The 22,039-nt window shown below is 47.5% G+C and overlaps 2 protein-coding genes across 2 annotated transcripts in view; one reads left to right on the plus strand and one right to left on the minus strand.

The window, feature by feature from the left end:
- The window catches only part of LOC121047710, a 30,379-nt gene continuing 8,340 nt past the window's right edge, over positions 1-22,039 (minus strand). The window contains exons 5-6 of the mRNA XM_040503176.2: positions 204-263; positions 1-51 (exon numbers count right to left, since the gene is read on the minus strand). Of these exons, the coding sequence (XP_040359110.1) occupies positions 1-51; positions 204-263 (111 nt within the window). The remainder of the gene's footprint in view (positions 52-203; positions 264-22,039) is intronic.
- On the plus strand, positions 19,846-21,870 carry LOC8051772 (neprilysin-like). Its single transcript, XM_029986472.2, has one exon. The coding sequence runs from the start codon at positions 20,113-20,115 to the stop codon at positions 21,868-21,870; it is 1,758 nt and encodes a 585-aa protein (XP_029842332.2). The 5' UTR covers positions 19,846-20,112.

The raw sequence follows: 22,039 nt of genomic DNA on the forward strand, positions 1-22,039 counted from the left end.
TTAGTGAGTCTCTTTAAAGGCCGAGTGGCGGAATAACTTGGCAGTGCATTCCTACAGAAAAAAATAGAAACGAAGTAGAAAACAATATATTAGCTCAGAAAAGGTATTGTTGTATTTTTTTTTTTTTTTGTATTGGCAGAAGACGTTTGTTTAATTTTTGCTGTTTTGCAACTAAACAAGTGTAAAAGCGAGGATAAACTTACAGCAGCAGCATTAGACCGCGCATACGTGGTCTTTAACTTGTCTTCGTATTTCTTCGTGATCTGCAATCAAGAGAACGTTAACAATAAATAGTTATTTCTTTATTTATTCAGGTACCTACAATATCATTCTGTGCGGTATTGTAGGAGGGGGAAGGCAATACAAAAAAGAGACGAGCGAATATGCAAAGATACAGACTGAAGAATATGTGATGCAGAAGGATTCACATAGAAATTGCATTGTGCAGCAGTTTCAACACAGGAAACAAATTATTTTCAAGCGTATACTAAGGCATACAACTCCAGTATGTAAATTATATTGGGAAAGTTTTAACAAGAACTCTTACAAAAATTGCTAATCATGTAGGGGAATAGAGTGCCGATACTCTAAATGCAGGTTATTCAGTGACACTAACGGGAGTGAAGCACTTTATAAAATTTACCAAACCAAGAATCATCTGAATCCAGTAAGAGTCCATTGATTAATATTGTCAAATTAAAGAAAAAACGCTGACGCAGTCATTATGTCCAATCTGTGTATTTATCTATTTATTTATTTACTCCCTCAGGGCCCGAAGGCATTACAGAGGGGAGTGAACAGAACATCTATAATGCCACACATAGTCAATTAGGCAGGTGAAAAAAAAAAAAAACAAGAAACATCAAACAAACTTGTTACTCGGAACAGAGAACATGGTTACAAACGGTATCTTTAAACTCGGCACTTTCGACTATGTCAACGATGGGAGCGGGAAGGCGATTCCAATCCAAAGATGTCATTGGTACGGCATCAGGTCCGTGTTAGCGGCTTCAATGCATGTCTTCTACTTCTTCCTTCATCAACCACCGGAAAATATCCATTAGCATGGAACTGATGTCATGGACTCTGGTGAAAAGATAATAGTCCAAGTGACCAGATTTATTTTCGAAATGGGTCTAATTAGACCATTTCCGAATATATTGCACTTCAGAAAGTCCGTTGAACACTGCGATATGGCGGAACAGTCAGCAAAGCGAACACGCCCGTCCACCAGAATATATCGACGATTTTCATCACGTGTTTTTGAATTTACTCTTCCGGCTTCGTCTTTAGACCACCAGGCGCCGTGAAGAACTGTTTCGCTCTAAAGCCCCTCGATGTATTTGCGCTTGTCTTGCAAGTAGCGTCAAATGCGCGAGTGCACGAGGCCCATGTCTCGAGCGGCCCTTGGAAGCAAATGGCGGCGCAGCACTGAAATGAGCGGGCCTTGGAAACGAATGGCGGCGGAGCACCCGCTCATGGCACGTTTCTCGAGCGCTTCCACAACAATGGTTGGCGGTACTTGTGAAAAACGCTTTTATCAAGGGACTTTATTTCGCTCGGGAAAGCTGGTGAGCGAACCTGCCGCCACAGCTTCCTGTTATAGCCGCCTGTTGCCGTCGATTTCACTGGAGTCATCAGTACCTGAATATGGTCCTACTGCGAAACACCAGCCCAACGACAATCATGCGAGCAAATGCATGACAATGCGGCCAATGCGTTCTGCGAGTTCGACCACACTTAGTTCGGTGAGAATATGCTTCCGAGCTTTATGGTTTTATGGTGAGTATCTTGCACACCGGACATCTCGGACTTCTTGACACACCGCAAGAACCGTATGTCGTTTGTGTGAGAGAGGGATAGTGTGAAAAAAGAGCGAGGCAGAGAGGTGACGTGAAAGTATTTGTGTGCGTGTTTCCAAGAGCCTCAAAAAATTGCAGAATAAGTTCATTACAAAATATCAAAAGTGTATGTGTTATTCATTTAACACTCCACAGCCTCTGAATTGGAAACTGACGTGGTGCGAAATTGTGAGGAAATGTTTGGTGGCACTCGAAGGTGCACTCGAGTTTGCTGTTTGGAGCTGCAAGCAACCCAACCCAGAACCATGAATTAGCTACTTTGTGCTAGAAGGGGAGGTGTGACCATCAGTTGCAGCACTTGGCGGCCGACAGCGGTACCACGATTCCTATATGGTGTGACCCTATCACCCTGGTACCACCGGTAAGCTGGCAGGTGCACCACAATTGTAAAGACCGCTTCATTTTTCGGAAATTAAAGTAGGTTCTATATCAAATGAAGCAGGCAGAACTATAAAGAGGTATATGGACGTGTTCCCGTTTACCACTAAGCAATACATTTGCAGAGTAAGATGAAATGCTTAAGGTGCTCATATTTGTGTTAGCATTTTCCTATTTTATGGCATGAAACGCAAGATAGTGCTGCTTCAACCATCCAATTATGTTGCACTTTATGAGCATGAATTGACGTTGAGCATCGACGCCAGCTGCTGTCTGGCATCTTTTGCGAGAGCCTTCAGGGCTGTTGCCGGGATACCATCTAATCCCTTGGTGGTATTTTGTTTGAGATGGGCCTCCAGAGCGCGCATAACACTAATTTCACAGAAATTCCCACTGGTTGGCATCGAGAGGGTCATTGGGTGTCTTATGGCCTTTCTTGGCAGTGGTCAAAAGCTCTGGAGAAAACATTTCTCTCAAATGCGCAGCGATTTGTGCCCCTAAGTCTTCCCCTTCCTACCCCGTGCACTCGTCCAAGATGAGAGTGGCCTGATCTCGGCCCTCGAGTGTGCATATGCATGTCCAAAACATCCGTGCGGCGTCTTTCCCACTGAGGCGAATATCATGGATTGTATGTGCGTCAGCTGTTCTAATTTTGTCCTGCGTCAGTTGCTTAGCGTACTGCTTATGGGCTTGATACATCTCCCACTTTTGAAGCATTGAGCCCTCAGGACCTACCCGAAGCGACTGGCGATGTATCATCTTTGCGTAGTGCAGCCAACAGGATCTTATAGGGTGCCTCCGTTCCCCGGCCGGCAGAGGGAGGCACCCTAGAATCTTATCATTATTAACGCCATCTCTCGGCGCCCGTGCGAAATATCAAGCCTCCGCGGTAACTATCAGGCTTCTCCACCGTCCCTGCTCTGCCTGCAAAGATTTCACCGCGCTAGTTCTTACGGTGTTGTTCTTCTTGGATGTGGTGCGGACGTTAGGTACATCTAAATAATTACATTAGCAAGTCTGGTTAAAAAAGGTTGCGTTGGTTCTGTTCAGATTTACCGTAACGGCACAAAGAAATCAGTCATCGGAAGAACTGTTGGCGGCATGGAGCGTGGAAAGCAATGCAAGAAGTAGACTCGTGAAAGAATCACGAGCCGCAGTTGTCCCCGTGTCTTCATTGTTGCTATCGTTTTGGTTACTGTTGATGCAACGGGCACAATTGCGTGATAGAGTATAGTTAATAAAACCCCGCGATAGAGGCAGGTGGCGGGGGTCCTGCTATTTTACCATTCTGATTATCCCAGCAAGACGCCGCAATTATTCCAAAATTCGCTGTAAAAACGTTCATATTAATAAAAAATCAATCTGCGAGACACAGCAGTAGTAAGGTATTATTGCATAACGAAACAACATGTTCAGCATGCACCGTGCATGAGGCACGTGCAACGTGCACCCCTTGGGGAGATCGTGGCGGCACAGCGCGGTACTGGTACGTATTGGGGTCAAGGAGATTAGAAGTGTAGGAGGGGGCATGAAGTCAGCCGCGTAGCCTCCACAAGCCATGCTCCATTGACGCCTCGCTTCTTTCTCATTTTCCTCCTCATCCTCCTCACTTATAGTGGCCAACGTGTCCACAGCACGTGATCATTGCGTGGTTGATAATTACGGGTAGCAGGGAGCATGGTGCTGGTGCGTTTTATTTATCAGTCATCGCAGCTAGAAACTGTGGCCCGCAACCAGCCTACCGATTCCACGCCTGCTGGGCTTCGTTATGTACCCTCAAATATAAAGTAAATGCATTACGTTTTCTACAGACCGTTATTATTCTGAAAACGATAGTATTCAACGTGGAACGTTAGCGCTCTAACGATGGCCTGTTGGCGTGTTTTGGTTAATGTATCTTGCACTGCGTGCATCAACGTGGAGTTTTCCTTTTATCTCCTGGCCACTAATTACTACAGTAGCCAAAGCAAGAAAAATTTATATATACACATGATTGCGTAACTATGTCGATCCGACAGGCTAGGACCAATAGTTAGGCACTTTTACAGCGTTGATTTTCGCACCCGCCTGCAAACTTGGCAGCTGCGCTCTCATCGCTGTCATGTCATATCACGCTACAATACGTTTGGCTTTTTCTTTTCGTTGTGGCCACTCTGCAGGTCGTCCACTGGAACGTTTTATTGTTGTCGTAAAAATTGAACCAGCTCAACTTGACTCGAGGCTGGTGTATGTTTTATTTACTATTGGAAGTGCACGGAGCACACCACGCTCCAATTCGATGGGATCCAGCCACTGCCACGACCAACGGATAAAGTCCACCGTTTCCGCAGTTCGGCGACCGTTGGAAATCTCAGAAAATTCTTGATCAACTCCTGTTACCGTCAAACTATGTGTGTGTAATAGGCCAAGGGCTTACCGGTGAAAGGTAACCCCCGCTGAAGAAAAGCCTGTCCGATTGTGGCAGCCATCCACGCTACAAGCGCCAATTCCGTAGCCGGAGGCAATTAGCGTCCCGCCGACGAAAAGGCTTTCGTTTTTTCCGTTGCGATTGCGGCGATTGCCCTGATCGTCCCGTGTACCAGCAGCGGTGTGCCGTCTGCTTGTGATCCGCCTCAACCGCTTGCTTGCTTGCTTGCTTCATGTCTAGCTTTTATCCGATAAAACCTACCGGACATAGCTTGCGCAAGCCAGCAAGACATCCTTCTACAATCAACCATCCATCTCGCACGTGAGATGTCACGCGCACCAATTGCCAGAGAGATCTACGGTCACGTTGGCCACAATTCGATTAAACTTTTTATGAGTAGGCTTCACACCTTGCAACTTGCTCCCTCCTAGTATTTATAACCACCTTGACTGGGCTAGATTTCGGACGCCATGCTCTTCCCAGAAGTGGCGCGCCAGATGTCTCGAGCATTTCCACAACAAAGAATGACGTCACTTTTCCCAGGATAGAGCAGCTTTAAATGAGGTTAGAGCATAGCCTCATCTATACTAACAAAGTGTGGCAGTTCGACGACGGAGCCATTAAGTGCCCGGTCGCAGATTTGGAGCGCGAGGTTCTGGTAGCAAAGAGCATTTCTCGGGGAACCTGGACGCCAGCGCACAGATTTTGCAGCGGCGAGGACTCGAAACATGGTTTTCAAATTCGACGAGAAAAGAAGCGGTAGCGCGAGGAACGCGAGGAGCACGAGCGGACATCCCATCCCTCGAGAGAAGTGTGTTTCGGCGTCTCGCCGCAGCTGGGTGCCCGTCACGCGGCTGTCCCCTCATCCGTTGTCTGCCGCTCTACCTTGTTAATTTAGGCGGCCGCTTCTCGTGGCGATCTGCCAGGCTTTGTCAGTATAGAGGAGGCACAAGTAAACTTGTGCCTCCTCTATACTTGGGCTTGGTTGAAACAAGTAAAGTTCCTTCATATGTTTTAAAATGTAGCGCAAGGTGCGTCGATGCACGAGGCACGTACAACCTGCAGCCCTTGGGTAGATCATGGAGGCACAGCGCAGCGCCTGAGCTAGATTTCAGACGTCATGTTTTTTCCCAGAATTGGCGCGGGGCACAGGTCTCGAACATTTCCACAACAATGAATAGCACCACTTTTCCCAGGATACAGGGGCTTTATACTTCGTTTCAGCTTCCGTCCGAGCGCAGCCAAAGCTACGTGTGGCCGGAGCCAATCATACGCCGTCAATAGGTCACGTGATCTCGCCTGCACTTTTGTATCACTCCGCTGCGCCCCCGGTCGTCCGCGCCGCCTGCGCTCGCCGAGTATTTCGTCTAATACGGATGTATGAACGATATCGTCTGCTACAGGCTTAAAAAGTGCCCTTTCACGTTCTCAACTGTAGTCACGGGGGAGGCCAGCATGTAGGCTGGCCGCTGGCGTCTGTGTCCGAGCTTTCCACCTGTTCGGCATTTCGAGATGTAAGTACACATTGCAAAGTGCCCGATGACCTGGTCGTTAATGTTTCCTTGTGTTCTCTGGATATACCAGGACTTGAGGCGCAGTCCTTTCCACCAGCTTCTCGGCGTTCAGTGTGATCGGCAGGTAAAGGGGTGCCCTGATTTCACCGCGTATCAGTGAATTGTAGTGGCCCGGACACTTTTCTTGTTTACAACGCACTTGCGATACGATGCGGCCGCAGTCTCCTCTCGTGCCTGACGCCCAAACGTATTTTTGCGAAATGGCGTTTCGAAAAGACTTGGTGAGGAAAGCAGCGAAGCATATGATTGGGCCATTACGGGTAGTACACCCTAATTACGGAAGCGAAATCACACAAAAAAAAAAAAACGAGCGCTGCAGCCGTGTTGCCAGCGGATGTACGTCTTTTCACCAAACCACATGCATTTACTTATATTAATAAGAACATAAACTTCAGATATTTAACACTTTTAGTTGCAAATCATTCTCAGTAGTACACATCTGGAATATTGTGCAATGTTTACGCACAAAACAATTACTTTAAAAAAAAAATAATTTTGCGGACTACATTGTGATGCGTAGGAATGCTCTTCTCGAAGTTGCGAACCGTCCCTCAGCCTTTGGCTGCGCTCGGACGGAAGCTGAAACGAAGTGTAGAAACGAGCACGATAAAGCGCCCCCTATTATTCAATGTCCTATCTAATAAGCTTTTCACGTGAGTCAAAGTTGCGCGCCTGTTTTCCACGTGCCGCCGAGCCCTTATTCACCGCGATCGATCCCGTTAGAAGCAAAAAATCTTACACCGTAATGGAAGGCCATCAATACGCCTCGCAAGTGGGCTCATTTTCGTCTTCTGCGCATGAGGAAGGAAGTAGCGGTGACGTCAGTACGCCGAGCCCTGACTGGCTGATCGCGACCCCCTATCTCAGCGTCGTCTGCTCCTTTGCAACGTCGTCTGCTCCCAACATCGTCGGCGTCTGTCTTACCTTTCCTGCGACTTTCGGAAGTGCAGGTCTTTACGAGCGAGCTTGACTTCGCCTTTCAGAGAGGGCAGACGAAATAACTCGAGCGGTACGTTGTTTTTGTCTGACAACTAGCAGACGCGCATCAAGGAGGGAAGTCAAAGGACTCACTGGCGAGGTGTCCCGAGGCGCCGAGGTTTGTTTGCTAAAAACCGAGACTGAGCGTGTTAGTGTCCGCAAGTTCCCTTCACATTCACAAATACTTTTTCCCTCCTTTCGTGTGCGGCGAGACTCCTCATTCTTTAACGGCGTCGGCGGGTTGGCGCAGTTAACGTCGTCTGCTTTACGTCTGCTAGTCAAAGCGATGGCTGCTTTACCTTTCCTGCATCTGTCGGAGATTCACCGCTTTTTCACCGTCGAGAGTCACCGTTGCCTCGGGAAACAAGGAGATAACAAGAGGAAGAAATTTACCTCTAAATCTAAAACTGAGGTCAGCGATCAAAGTATTATACGGGAAGGGTTCACAAGGGTCGCGCGGGCATATTCCATTCAGCACACCAGCCGGTCGTGGGCAGACGGTCGCCGAGTCGCGGAGTGCCTGCTAGGCCTAACTGCCGTGCTCGCTTGGTCACGTTCGGCGGAATCGTGGCCGTTGGAGCTTTTCCCGGATGTTTGTGGATCCAGCGTTCTTGATCGTCGTAATCTGTTTCAAGTACTTTTTACTTTTTTCTTGCTGCTTGAAGTCGGGACGCGTGAGAAGCGCACGTAGAAAAATAAACGTCTGTGGATCGTCGCGACCGCGACGCTGTCGGCCATGTTGATTTGGCCGTAAGAAGTGCGTAAGACAGCTTCGGAGCTGTCGTAGGATTTCGTCGTAACATGCGCAAAACTTACGAATTCGTGAATCTGGCCTCTGCACTTCCGAAAGTCGCAGGAAAGGTAAGACAGACGCAGACGACGTTGCGAGCAGACGACGTTGCAAAAGAGCAGACGACGCTCAGATATGGGGTCGCGATCAGCCAATCGGGGCTCGTCGTTCTGACGTCACCGCTACCCCCTGCGCAAGAAGCAGACGAACTTGCCCTTCGCATACGGTTGCTTCGCCGACGTTGCGCGTGCCCCCGTGTATGTCCCACTGGTTTGGCCTAAAGCATAGCCTAAAATCACGGGATCCTGAGAAAGTAGCGCCATTGCCTTCCCCACCTGCTAGCCGGACACAAACGGATACTAAAATACAGATGACCAAAACCTCGCAAGCGATTGTCTAAGTTGCCATACGAATCGCCATCTCGGTACATTCAAATCTTCGAAGCTTCCAGAGGGTCGTTCTAAACCAGTCGTGGTATGATCTCCATGGAGCATCATCGTACTGGAAGCGTTCGTCACCAAAATAAGCTTCTTTGGCATTGTGTATATAATTAACTTAGCAATCATGCCCATCTCCACGAATTTCTCACAAATATATTGTTCTTGCGTATTTAAAAAAAAAAGTACAATTATTTTTCAGTCCCTCCAAGCACCGACACAGCATGTGATGGTGGTACGAAGATGCACGCTTGTGTCGACGGTGTGTGGATATCAAAATTTCACGTGCTAGAAACGTCTCCATACAGCTATCCGTCACCAGCGAATTTGGATCGGCTCACCAAGAAAGGAGGGGTCAAGGAGAAATTGCTCATTTCACGGACCAGGACGGCGACCATACGGGCAGCTTGGACAACTTTCCCGGGATTCAGGGACTTTAGTTTGGCCTCCTTCCAATAATTTTCCTACCCAACTTCCTCCCTCCCCCCCCTCCCCCCCCCCCCCCCCCCCCCACCCTCTAGTTTGTTTGAGGGCACCCTATAAAAAAAATTCCACTAAATGCAAAAAAAGAAAACATAATATTTATATTGCGCGAAACCGTTGTTTTTCGAGCGCGCCGGCTCAAAAATCAGAGTGGCATCAGAGCAGCAGTTTCGTCGCCTCTCCTCCCCTCTGCTTAGCTCCTTGGCTCCTCCGACCATTGACGTGAAGGAGAACAGAGGAGAGGTTTGCCCGTTCAATTAAAATTACTTGCCCTATCAGAATATTGATACCGTGACTGGTATTTTATGACGTTGCTTTTTGTTTCACTTTGTGCTTTCTTAAGGAAATTACGAGTTCTTTTTTAATTTGTGGGGAAACCTCTGCCCTACTTTCCTACTTTCCTGTTTTCCAGGAAAGAGGGATAGGCGCCGCTATTCGTTAAATTCCATCACGTTACGAGCACAGAATCCAGGGCTATGCAGGACAGCCGGTGCTACGGCCATCCGCCGAGAATGAACGCGCAGCTCTGCTACCGTAATTATATAGCTATACGGGAGCTGTAAATAAGGTTGAAGCGCCTCCTTGTGTTTGCTTTTGTCTTTTAAGTAGCGCCAGATGCTCTAATGCACGAGGACCGTTTCTCGAGCGGCCTTTCGAAGCAAGTAACGGCGCAGCACTGAAATGAGCGGCCCTTGGAGGCGAATGGCCGCGGAGCACCCGCTCATGGCACGTGTCTTGCGCGCTTGCGTATCAATGGTTGGCGGTGCCTGTAAGCCTGAATTTTATCAAGAAACTTTCTATAAGGTCTCTCCTGGACCTCGTCAGTACCGCACAATGCACATATTGTTAAATTACATCATACGCCCTTTGAGGCTGTTCGAGCTGTATAAACATGCATGGAATATTCTAACCCACCCTAAATTGATTCTTTGTGGCATGGTATGACCTACGCGCAAACAGGACTTCTCGAGATCACTCGAGCGTTGCTCAAAAAAATTATTCGCCCAGGCGCCCGTGCGCTTGGAAATCTCTGCTCATACAAACTGACCCCGTTAGTGTGACGTCACCGCTCCGAACACACCGTCGCTCGGGGCATTGCAATGGACAAATACATGGGACTGAGTTTCGCTCCGCAAAAACGGTTGGTCAAAATCGGACGTGAATTTAAACGTCCAAAAATAATAGATGAAGGAAGCCTAGATTTGTCACCGACCACGACAGAAGTTGGCCAAGAATCGTCTGTTTCTGAAATATTTGCGTCGGCAACTTCCGGTCCTCGGGATGCCTCAAAATGCCTGTTGCAGACGACGAACGCATGACGAACGCACAAGGAATGACCGAAGTTGGCCCTTTACAACATTTTGGATCGTTTGCGCAATAAAACGATTTTGATTTTGTATTTATTTGGAACATGGCAGACCTAAGGAAACTAGTCACGTTTCTAACGAATCGTATTCCCGTACTATTCGGGGGCTGTCTGACGAAAATCATCATACGCACGGAGATCTGCTGACGCAGTTCTCGTGTCCAATGCGTGAGCTGGGCTCGGCTGACGTCAGGTTGGCACCGCCAACGCGCTTAGAGAACCGCGGATGTATCATAGCGAAAAGGCGGAGAGCTTTCGAAGGAAAGAAGGCATAAAATAGTGCGTTATAATTTCAAATGTTCGTACCGAAAAAGCTGGCTGTTGACTTTCTACCCTCTTTCTTTTGGCCAACTAAAAGATATACGATTAGTAAAGTCCCATTTTAAGATCATTTATTCCAACCCGAAATTCGTTTCATGGCCCCTTTAACTTTCATTGATTTTTTAGGCTCGCAGTATGGGTGTGTGTTTTGTACCTGTTTGTAATCATCGCACTGAAAAAAAATAATCTTACTGATCTTTCAGTTTTAAGTAAGACGCCAAAAGCGCATGACTGAGAAGGAACGCTTTTCCGTACCTCTGGAAGATCCGAAATTACTCTTACTCGGAGTGTAAAAGTTAAGGAGGTCAAAATGACCTTGCCTAATCAATCTTGTCCTAGCTCACTAACGAACATTCTAGGTCGAATGTTCCAGGTGCCGAGTGCACTATAGGTAAGGAGTCGAGCGCGGCTTTGTCAACTCACAGCGAGCTGTCACTCCGACGCATCGTTGCGGGATTGCCGCCGTTGACGCTCATCCTTTCTTTTGTTTCCAGGCAAAAGTTCGCCAATTAAATCTTTATTTTTTTTTTTTTTTTTGTTTTACGCTTGTGGATTTGTTTCCATCTGCTAGAATTTATATATGTTTCGAACAGTTCGTTTGATCAAACAGATGTGAAATCACGCAACTGTACTGTCAGAAAGCCTTAAAGCGTGTGCTGGCCTGCACTTTAACATTAATACCCTTCACGTCATGGTCGTGCGTGATTCGGCCAATTCGGCTTCCTAGTGGTTTCACCTTGTCAAATATTGCAAAAACGAGCTCCATCTGAAAGGCGTTCACGTACCTCGAGCATACGTGAAAGCTGTGCCGGGAATTCTTCGCTTCCATAGATCCCACAGAACTTTACGCCGAAAATAGAAGTTTCGTCGATCGTCACCAACCATATTCAACGCGGTCGCGTACTCTCTCAGAAAGGACCACTGAACCCACTATGTCCTCTACTAGCAAGGCGAAACCGGATGTGTAACTGTATTACGGGCTTTTGTCATCGCTTTCTGGTACTGACACGATCAAAAAAAATTACAGGAGGACACTTAAGACTGCTTGCGTGTAGGAATGCGAAAGCATTCGTACACGCAGCGCATTCCTACAAGCAGCGCGCCCAGCTGTCCTCCGCAGACGCCGGCCGCCCGCCGTCCCCTGTGCGCGACCTGCCGGACAGTCTGTGTAACCTCTGCGGCGGCCGCAAACGCGGCATCCTTTCCATTTTACCGGAGCGCGGGCCCCATTGCCAGGAAGAGGGCATGTCTTTGTGGTGGCGTTCCTTGGAACTATGACACATCGCAGCCAATGGCTCTTTAGGCGCCTTTCGCTCAGCCAATGGGAATATTAGTGCCGTTTCTTGGCGGTTACCGACGTCGCCCGCTTCTCTCCATGGTACCAGTTAATGCTTTCGCATTAAAAAGTCTTCATGATTATATCTTAAGAAGACATAAAGCTTACAATGAATTATTTACATTTTATCTCACATTTTCTAACCTCATTTCGAGTGCCTATGCATTGTCCAATACAACGGCCTAGCAACGGTTCGAATGGAGCGGAGCACCATGTTGTGACGTCACCACTTACGGGATTAATAAGCACTTACGGATCCCTTAAGGTGAAACAATGCGACAGCTAAGGTGCAATGTCGGAGCCGCTAAAGTGTAATTTCGGAGTAGATGGACTGAATGAGCGGTAAAGGTGCGAGTGCGCAAGATAAAGTTCGTACAGGCGTTTCGTATTAAACCGAGTAACACACCGGACGAAAATTCTATACACCCATTTTATAGCAAGCGGCGCCAGGCGGTGCTCCAGCCTTTGACTTCCCAGAAAACTTCCGGTTCATAAAAAGGACGAACAAAGCCCACGTTAACACCGCTGCTTGAAATGTTGATGAACCGTTTAACAACCAGTTCTCCAGGTGAACGCCAAAAGAACGGAGAAGCGCGAATCTCTTAAAATGTTTCGAATATTCTTGTAAACCAACTTGCATCCACCAAGACGTTAAATTACATAGAGTCGAAGGCCCTCGTTAAATCTCGAACTTTGTTGTCTGTGTAGAATTTATGCTTTCTAGCACTGGTGACATACGCAAGCTTGACGGGCTTGCAGAGACGGAGTGACCGGAAGTCGCTTAGGACGCAAGCGCCTGTTCATGTTTGTGAGCAGTAAAAGGGTCTATAAACCAGTGAGGGTTCATTACGTAGAGAGTATTTCGTGAACCGGTTAGAAAATTTTAGTGGGCACAAACTAGGACTGTCTTTTGGTAATTGAAGAGCATGTCGAAAATCACGCGCCCAAGTTTCGAATCCAGAAAATGACGAAACTGCATGTGTATGCATGAACCGTTCCCTTTTGTTCGTGCGGCTGCCTGAAAGTCTTATGAAATGCTATTGTGCATAAACTAACACCGCCTTGTGGTCACTAAAAAACACTTCCTAAATGGCGCATTCAAGATATTGAGCATTTTGACGTCATTGTTTTGCAGTACTAAAGGGACGATGCAATGATTTTTGTACTTGGCGCACATACCGCTTAGAACGAATCTTGGACGTAAAACACGCGTTCATTTTTCAGCACACGCAGTAGAAGTTGCAAAAAAATTAAAAGGAACGAGCAGAGTTTACTTTCTCAACTCGTTGCCAGAAGAAACGGTCACGGAATCTGGAGCCGATTATATTCCGCCAATGTAGTTCATAGCCACGCGCTGGGGTTGGCAAGGCACAGGACACGCGCTGAGTTCCAGACATTTTTATGGTTGGGCTATTGTCGGGCACCAATCGGACACGGGCCACTACCCGAATGCTTTTCAAGCTATCGATTATCACAAACCCAAATCAAATGCTCACACAGTGCTGGGGTCCAATATATGGGCCCCATTCAAATATTCTCATTTGGGGGATACTGCGACCAACCAGCTACATCAAGTTTTGCGAAGGGGTGATTGTAAGAAAGGGCTCGCTTCTGTCCTTGAGATTGCACCGGAACAAAAAGTTGCTTGGTCAGTGGTATAGCGTGCGAGCATACTTGGTTCCCACTTGTGTTAGTAAGCTCGTGTAAAAGGAAAACTATTCCAAGGGTCATTGTCGCAGGACTCCTTTAACATCCTCCTAGCTTTATTGTTTTTATGGCCCGACAGCCTTTCTGTCATAATTAGCGAAAACGCTTTCTTTTTAATGTTTCCATTATCAGCAGTTTCATGTTTATATTTGTACGAGCCATCATGGATGTCACATGACGACGTATTGTAACGGGACGTCACGGAGTCACGTGACTTCATACATTATATGACTCACGGTGTAACCTGACGTCATTAAGTCGTGCGGCGGCACTGTGCAACGTGACTTGTGCAACGTGATGGCAGGTCATGGAGTCACCTCACGACAGGTAACATGCGAAGTGATGCGCGGCGTCATGTTATGGTCCTTGCGAGTGGCGTGACATCAATGTGGAATCTTTTGGCGGTGTGCCAAAAATGGCCCGCGTGGATATGGAGCGCAATCGACGGCACGAAGCCCGCGAAGTATCCCACTAACAGCTATCGCTGTAAAAAATGCACAGGATTGCAAGTAGCCTTCAGGCCGCAGCCATTCCTCTGCTACACTTAAGCTAATACTAGAAGCTCCGCCTTCACCGCGAGCTCACTGGCTCCCGCGGTACTTTGGTTGTACCATAGAGTTATTATAATGTACGCTAGAGGTTCAAGTGGCGCTAGTGTGCTGACGCAAATTGAGGCAGACAGCAACCAGTCCGAAATTGACTTCCGGTAATGCATTTCTATGGGAAAAAACGAGTGCATTTTCTCTCTGCGCTCGATTATAAGAGCAAATATCACGAATAATTCGTGCGTACTAAGCGCATTGGCACATTTTTCAGTCACGCCGATAAAATAATTGGTCAGTTACTGCGTTTTTCTTTCAAATTCGTTGCATTAAAAACGGTGCTAAAACGGCTTCGTACGTGTATTTATGTGCACTGTCGGACACTGTTAGCACGAACACGACGTCGGCGCTTTCCAGCATGGGGTATATACGTGCCAAACGAACGAAGGACATCTGGAAAGCCAAGAGAGACGGTAAGAACTACTCAGTAACACTGGATCAGTAACTACCAGTGCGTGCATGATCAAAATAAATTGAAGGCCACGTAATCTATTCCGATTTTAAGTAAGTACCGCTTTATTCTTTCTGCTCTGCGCGAAGATGCTTGTTCTACGTTTAAAATATCACCCGCACGCTCGAAACCTTTGAGAACAAGTTTCTGCATGCAGGCTTAAAGGTGCCCGGTATATAAAACAATACGAAGAGACACTTTTTACGGTCCACGTTTTTTGTTAAGGTTTTGAAGGTCTTTATCCGCTCATGCACGAAGGGGTCATCTTCATATAGTGAGAGGACTGGCTTATTAGCAATATATAAGCGTCACCGGGACGCTGGCGAGCCTCGAACACTACTCTATATTCCTTTCGGTTGTTATTTTGCTTCGAATCGTCGCTTGTTTTTACACACCTGCTGCTGAATACATGTTTCGGACTGAAATATAGCGAAGCTAAACATCGCTCACCGATGACGAAAAGTGCGCTGACTAAATCAATTACACTTTTAGAATGTTAATCAAGGTACATACTATTCGGTACGACCCAAATAACCAAAACGTTCAGTGTTGTTTTCCGGCGAAGAGACAAAATGCACGCGCGTTTTCCCATAGGAATGCACAGGAGCACCGCAAATGTAGACTGGTTGCTGTCTGCTTCAATTTGCGTCACGGAAGTCGCATAGACACTAGCGCCAGTTGAACCTCTAGCGTACATTATAATAACTCTATGGGTTGTACGGCCCTGCACGTTCATACTTGTGTTTGCAAGAGCAGAAAGCTCGCGCTGAAGGCGGCGCTTCTAGCCTTAGCTTAAGGGCGAACGGAGTGTAGTGCGAGCAATCACGTGCAGTTGCAATCCTGCCAAAGCACATACCGGTTGTGAGCCAAAGTCACCTTCACTCGCATGCTGCACCTGTTTTTCCTTATGGAGCACCAGCCGGGAAACAGCCAGTGGTATGCGGGCTCTTTACTGGATGCCATATTTGAGAGCTATGTTTAGAGCCCAGAGCCCAGAACGAGCTCAAATTTGTACGTCATCAAGACCGATAATCTTGATGGTGCCGAAAGCCAGTTGCAAAATAACTGTGGAATCTTGCCGGCAGTACGCGCTCAGCAGTCGCACACACAACTATGGCCGCCAGTGAACACCCTCTAGGGACACTTTCAGGAAGCTGTGCATGGGCGCCGCCATAACCGACTTTCAGTTTTTGTTTTCTGCTCACTTCTCTTTAAGAATGCCACAGCAGGGCAGGTTTCAGCCACTTCAGGTGCTACTGTGTCCTTCTCCCTAGCTTGGGACTTTCTGATGGCTCGTCAACGCCCGCCTCAGTGGCTCAGCATCTCGGTGAGACAAGAAAAGGCCGGCAATGGCGGCTCAATCTGGCGTGTTTTTGAAGTGTTTAAAGAGAGGAAAGACATTTCCCGTGACATTATATAAAGCTTAAACTTAGAACCACGATTATGATCACCAACACGACTGAAGTGTCGTTATCCTGAAGCGTAGCTTATTTCTTGGCTCTAAAGTCACCCCAACCAACGTGATCGTGTTGGGGTGAACGGCGCTTTCACTTCACGAGCACGCGTGCATAGCGAGCCCGCTCAAAGCGTTGCACTCTTTTTCGCGGCATCGTCTTCGCTCGGAATTACGGGGAAATGAAGTATACACTCGGCTTCAACTATTTTGTGCTGCGTTGTTTAAGCTAGAGTAGCTTCCGCAGTGCTTCAACATTATCAGAACTACTTGCATCAATTTGTGCGAATGGGAAAAGAAGCCACGTCCTAAGAAATGTCTGCGTTTTTACTTGGCCACAAAACACTCAAAGAGCCAGTCTCTGCGATCGACAAAGTCAGCTCAGCCAATGATGAGGCGAAACATCCGTTTAGACCTCAAAATTAAGTTTGCGTTGTGGCATTACGCATTGCTAGCATGACGTTTTGCATTTCGTAATGCCACAGCGCACACTTCATTTTTACGTCTGAGCGGATGCTCCGCCTCATCGTTCGCTGAGCTGATTTCATAGATCTCAGAGATTGGTTCTTTGAGTGTTCTTTTGCGTAAGTAGAAGCGCAGACATTTCTTAGAGCTCATGTGCTCTCGCAGCAGTTCGGGGCTACAGTACTATGTAAGGTATACACTGGCCTCAACATCGTAGCGCAAATAGCTGACGCTAAATCTAATGATTCCAAGAAAATTGAATTGTTACACGTTTCCACTTTATATAAGCGGTTGATATTTAACTTTTGTAAAAACTCTAGTTATTCTTCTTTTTGATTTGTTGACGTATACAAAGAAGAAGATCACCCAAGGATCAGTTCCACATCGAAATTGAAAGTCATTCTTAATTGTCAGATATTCTGAAACTTTTCGTAGTAGTGAAAAGCCCTAATATTGCAAATATTTAGATGCCACAAATACCAAAGATAAAAAAAAAAGGAATGAAGAAGTGCAGTGTTCTTACACGGCCGGACTGGAAGCGCGCGCTCTGTTCTCTTCTTACGACCTTAGCAATTGGGGCAATCGCCACTTCCCGCTGCAATTCGCGGGGGGCGCTGTCACCTCACCCCTGGCAGAGCCGTTTATACTGGTAAAGCCCCTCGATGTGTTCGCGCTTGCCTTGCAAGTAGCGTCAAATGCGCGAGTCCACGAGGCCCATGTCTCGAGCGGCCCTTGGAAGCAAATGGCGGCGCAGCACTGAAATGAGCGGGCCTTGGAAGCGAATGGCGGCGGAGCACCCGCTCATGGCACGTTTCTCGAGCGCTTCCACAACAATGGTTGGCGGTACTTGTGAAAAACGCTTTTATCAAGGGACTTTAACCCCTGGGCTATACTTTACCGCTTGCAGAGAGCGCGTCTGACAATGTATCACAGCGCTGTCGCAACATGCGGCCGAGATTTTTATAGCCTTTGACACCTGATTGTTACGTTTAGACCCTCAGCCACTGTCTAACGCGCTTCTGGTGAACCCAAGATGGTGAACATTTGACGCACATCTCCGAGAGATTCGGGAGTAAAAAGTAGTAAGTAAAGACAGCAAATGCAATTGCGGAAAAGCTATACTCGTCTTTACCTCCAGGACTTCCGTTGCAACCCAAGAACAGGAGGAGACTGACCCCTCCTACGTGGAGGAAGTTTAAATGATAAATAATTAGCACACTCTCGTGAAATGTAAGCCGGCCCAATCTATCTATTGCCGTGGTCTGCTTCATTGTTTCATAGGCCGCACATGAAGTCAGTCAGCTGCTCTAGACGAGGGTGTAGTAGTCTATACAATTTTCGCACAGTGCATATTACAGCCTAAAGTGCTTGCTCCAGGGCTTGTGCACATATCCAGCTGATTTTTCGTCACAGGGGAACGCAGTTTGCTGACGACACTGCCTGTCGGTAGAGTTACTTAAATCGAAGCGAAGTTAAATAAACCGTTGCCAAAACAACAACCTACGAAGCTCGAACACCAGCGCAAGTCAGCTCGAAGGGACTCTCCGAGTGGGGTGAAGTGGGGTGAGGTTGTTGCGCCCCAGAAAGAGAGCGCGCGCTTCCAGTCCGGCCGTGGTTCTACGTGGAGGTATTCACTGGACGCTGTATTTGAGGGTGATGTGTAGAACGCATGCTCAGAACGAGCTCACATTAATAGCCCGCTAATACCGGCAACCTTGATGGTGCTAAATGCACGCTCCAGAAGGACTGCGGAAGCTCGCCGTCAGCTCGCGCTCAGCAGCAGCGCACACGGATATGGCCGCCAGTGAATACTCCCTATATGGGTCTCGCGCGCAGGAAGTTGTTTAACACGACATCACATACGTTCTATTTGTGCGGGCGCGGGATAAAAAAATGATGGAGGAAGTGAAAGAATAAGCTCACTTCACACAAAAAGAATATTGAAATATTATGTCAGACGAAATACTTTTAATGCAGTGATATTCGAACATTAGAAGCGAAATAGAAGAAACCAAAGAAGAAGAACGGCGGAAATCTAGAGGTGCGCCCAGTGGGCACGTTTGAGTGGTCCAAAAAAAGCATGCCACAGCCGACATAACCAGGAGAATTACCACAGCAACCAAACACCATCTGCGGCAGACCATCGGCCGCTACCAGATGCCCAAGGTCATAAGGTATGCGGGCTAGTCATGCTGATCGCCGCCGAACCACATCTTGCACTCACACCGCGGCAGAGTCGACAACTTCAGAAACCAGCGAGAGCACGGCTACATCCTATCATCATGTGCCACTGGCCCAGATTCCGCAGTATCAAAATGGCACCAGTTTCACCGGGAGCTCCGATCAAATCTCCACTGCTTCGTCGGAGCCTGTGACGACCGCACACCGTCTCCAATACATCCGTAACCTGATTGGTCAGCGACTTACAGAGCAAGGTATCAGGCCTTACGAGACCCACATACTTGCGGAAGAGGCATCACAAAGTGCTGTTCACAGGAGTGACGTAACGAATGCGTTCTCGGCCCCATCTACTACGGGATACTCTACCCACTGCAGTGAGAAAATTGAAAGTGAGAGTTACGCAGACCCGCTCCGGCCGTGGGAGACTAGCGAACTTTACAAGTCAGATAGAATGGACGGCGGCTCAAAAGAGTCGATTCTTTCATCAGTATCACACACAAAAAATCCTTCTATCGTGACAAGAGCAACTTTCGCGGCTTCAGCTCTTGTTTTGTTCTCCACCACTGCCGTGGCCGCCTTTTACACGTATGGTGCATTTTCGCACAAAGCGTCCACACTGAAGGCAGCCCCTATGGATCAGTTTCAACCTTCCGCCATCTACCACGCAGCTTTTAACGTGTATCACTACACTAGAAGCACGAAGCCTGGCTCTGAAATAGCCACCGAGCACGTCGTAAGAGACCTGGTCACCCGCACCGCAACGGACGCCAAGAAGCCGGAGCCCTTTACTGACGACGACGATCTCGGGAAGACAACTGTCGAAGAAACGCGAAGTCGCAAAAAAGTGGCGGTGTGGGAAGGCAAGCGAATCTACGAGGCTGAACACGTCGACGAACACACAGGACCTCAGTCCTCGCCCGGGAGGGTTAAAGGCGTGAAAGCTACGCAGAACATATACATTGCCAAGTCACAGCCTCCCAAAATGTTAACAAGAGTAGTGCAGCATGCTTTTGTAACATCCAAGAAAGCAACACTTTACACCGCAGAGTCTGCCACGAAACGACGCACGAGAACACGGGTAACACTGAGCAACAAAAGTGGTAAATTTTGTGAAACCAAAGTTTGCGAACGGGAGTCCGTTTACCTCATCAGTTACCTGGACTGGAGTGTCAAGCCCTGTACTAATTTTTATGATTTTGTCTGTGGGCACTGGAAGAATTTACATCCCGAAATTGGTTCTTCAATAGACACATTATTAGTTCGAAGAGTTGAAGAAGATATCTACCAGGCTTTTACAAATGAAGAGAAGCCCAAGAGCCAGATGCTCAAGACCGAGGCACTCATTAACACCTGTGTTAACAAACCTTTCTCGGAAGACCACACGTCGACACTCCTTGACTTCATGGGTGACCTGGGGCTCCGAGGATGGCCCTTTCAGAAGGACACAAAGACATTGGCAGACGTCTGGAGAGCGGCAAGTTCACTTCTTCGACAACTGGGACTCGCCACGCTTGTCTCTGTGAGTGTTGACGCCGACCCTGACTCAGACGATAAGTACATCATATCGCTGGGCGAACCAAGCCTCCTGATTGGTCAATACGGCACTAAAAACAGTCAGCTGCCAGAGTGGTACAGCATGGCCATTTCGACGTGTTTTAAAATTTTCACAAGTGGAAAATACGTTGAGATTGCCAAGAAGGTTCGAGATTTTGCCTCTAGACTTGCCGAGATATCGGTGAACCGAGGAAACGAGATCTTCAGTGCTAACAAGTTCACAGTGGTGCAGCTAAAACATCACAGCAACATGATTCAGTTACTTACTCTTCTGTTCAACAATATTACGGTTGTGCACAGTAAACTGAATGTCCTCGTCAAATCGGAGGTTTACCTGAAGGAGCTCAGGAGTGTGTTGCACGTCAGTAAGGGCGCCGATATGCTAAATTACTTGGGTTTCCGAGCACTGCTTCACATCTCGCCACTGCTTCCAGATCAAGCCGTCCAACTTGCAGCTATTCAAATGAAGGAAATCACTGGAATCCACCGTTCCCAATGGCCGCGATGGCGCCGTTGCCTACGAATGTTTGAACGGGTGGCTCCGACAGTGTTCCTGATGACTTATGCCCAAACACACCGGAGACTCGCTAACAAGGACAAGGTATGGTTATTACTGAACGAGATTCAAGCCAGCTTCGTTTTAAACATTAACACCGCTCCATGGATGAGCATTGAGGATAAGGTAATGCTGAAAGACAAACTGTCCAGGTTAAAGCTTGAGGTTTTCCATAAGTTTTGGGCGAGGTCTAATCGCAAGCGTTCCGCGGTTGAATTCATACCCGACTTCGAATCAGGGAGCATCATCAACATGTACAAGTCATTAGCGAAGCAGCTGATGACGAGAAAGCTTTCCAAAATAAAATTGCGCAGGTCTTACGAAGAAACGGAATGGAAAGGGTCTGTCTTCGATACCGATCCGGTGTTCGATCAGGAGTCTGACAGCATCTTCATTCCGATGGCCATGTTTGACCCGTCATACATGATTGACAGCGAGTCTATGCTGCTTCAAGTGCCGCGCGTTGCGACAAAGATAATCGGAGTTCTCTTCAAGGGAATTCATCATCACAACATCCCGTCTGACAAAGTCAAGTGGTCGCTCGACACTGAACTGGGCTACCACGACGTACTGAAGTGCCTCCAGAAGCACTACGGAAACACTAAAAATAACGAGAAACTTAGAACGCAGATCACTGCTGAGCTCAGCATACTGGACAGCATGGCCATTCTGCCTGCTTTTAAGCTATTCCTGAAAAAGGTGAACAAGGTGAACATTGAAGACTACGGACTGCTCACGGGTCTAAACATCACGGTCAAGCAGCTCTTTTTTATTCTGTATGCAAAAGGCCTTTGCGAGACGATGGACTCGAAAAGAGAAAAAGAGGTAATGGATGAATCTGCTTTCAATATCGGCAGCTTGCGCGTCAACGTACCGCTTCAAAATTCGTTCAGGTTCCCGACTTTCTGGGATTGCTCGAGTGATTCGCTAATGAATCCGCACCAAAAGTGCACGATATGGACGTCGTGAAAGTGCTGTGGTTTTTGGAATTTTTGCGAACTGGGAAATGTGCCGTTTGTAAATAAACTATACCAAGTGACTCCACTAATTCGACTGGCATTCGATTCGCAGGGTACCTCCAGTTACACGGCAGTGGTAATACAAACAGACAACAGCATGCAAAGAATAACGATGTACT

This window comes from Ixodes scapularis, unplaced genomic scaffold (assembly GCF_016920785.2).
Source record: "Ixodes scapularis isolate PalLabHiFi unplaced genomic scaffold, ASM1692078v2 PGA_scaffold2__306_contigs__length_199485367, whole genome shotgun sequence".
NCBI classification, from domain to species: domain Eukaryota; kingdom Metazoa; phylum Arthropoda; class Arachnida; order Ixodida; family Ixodidae; genus Ixodes; species Ixodes scapularis.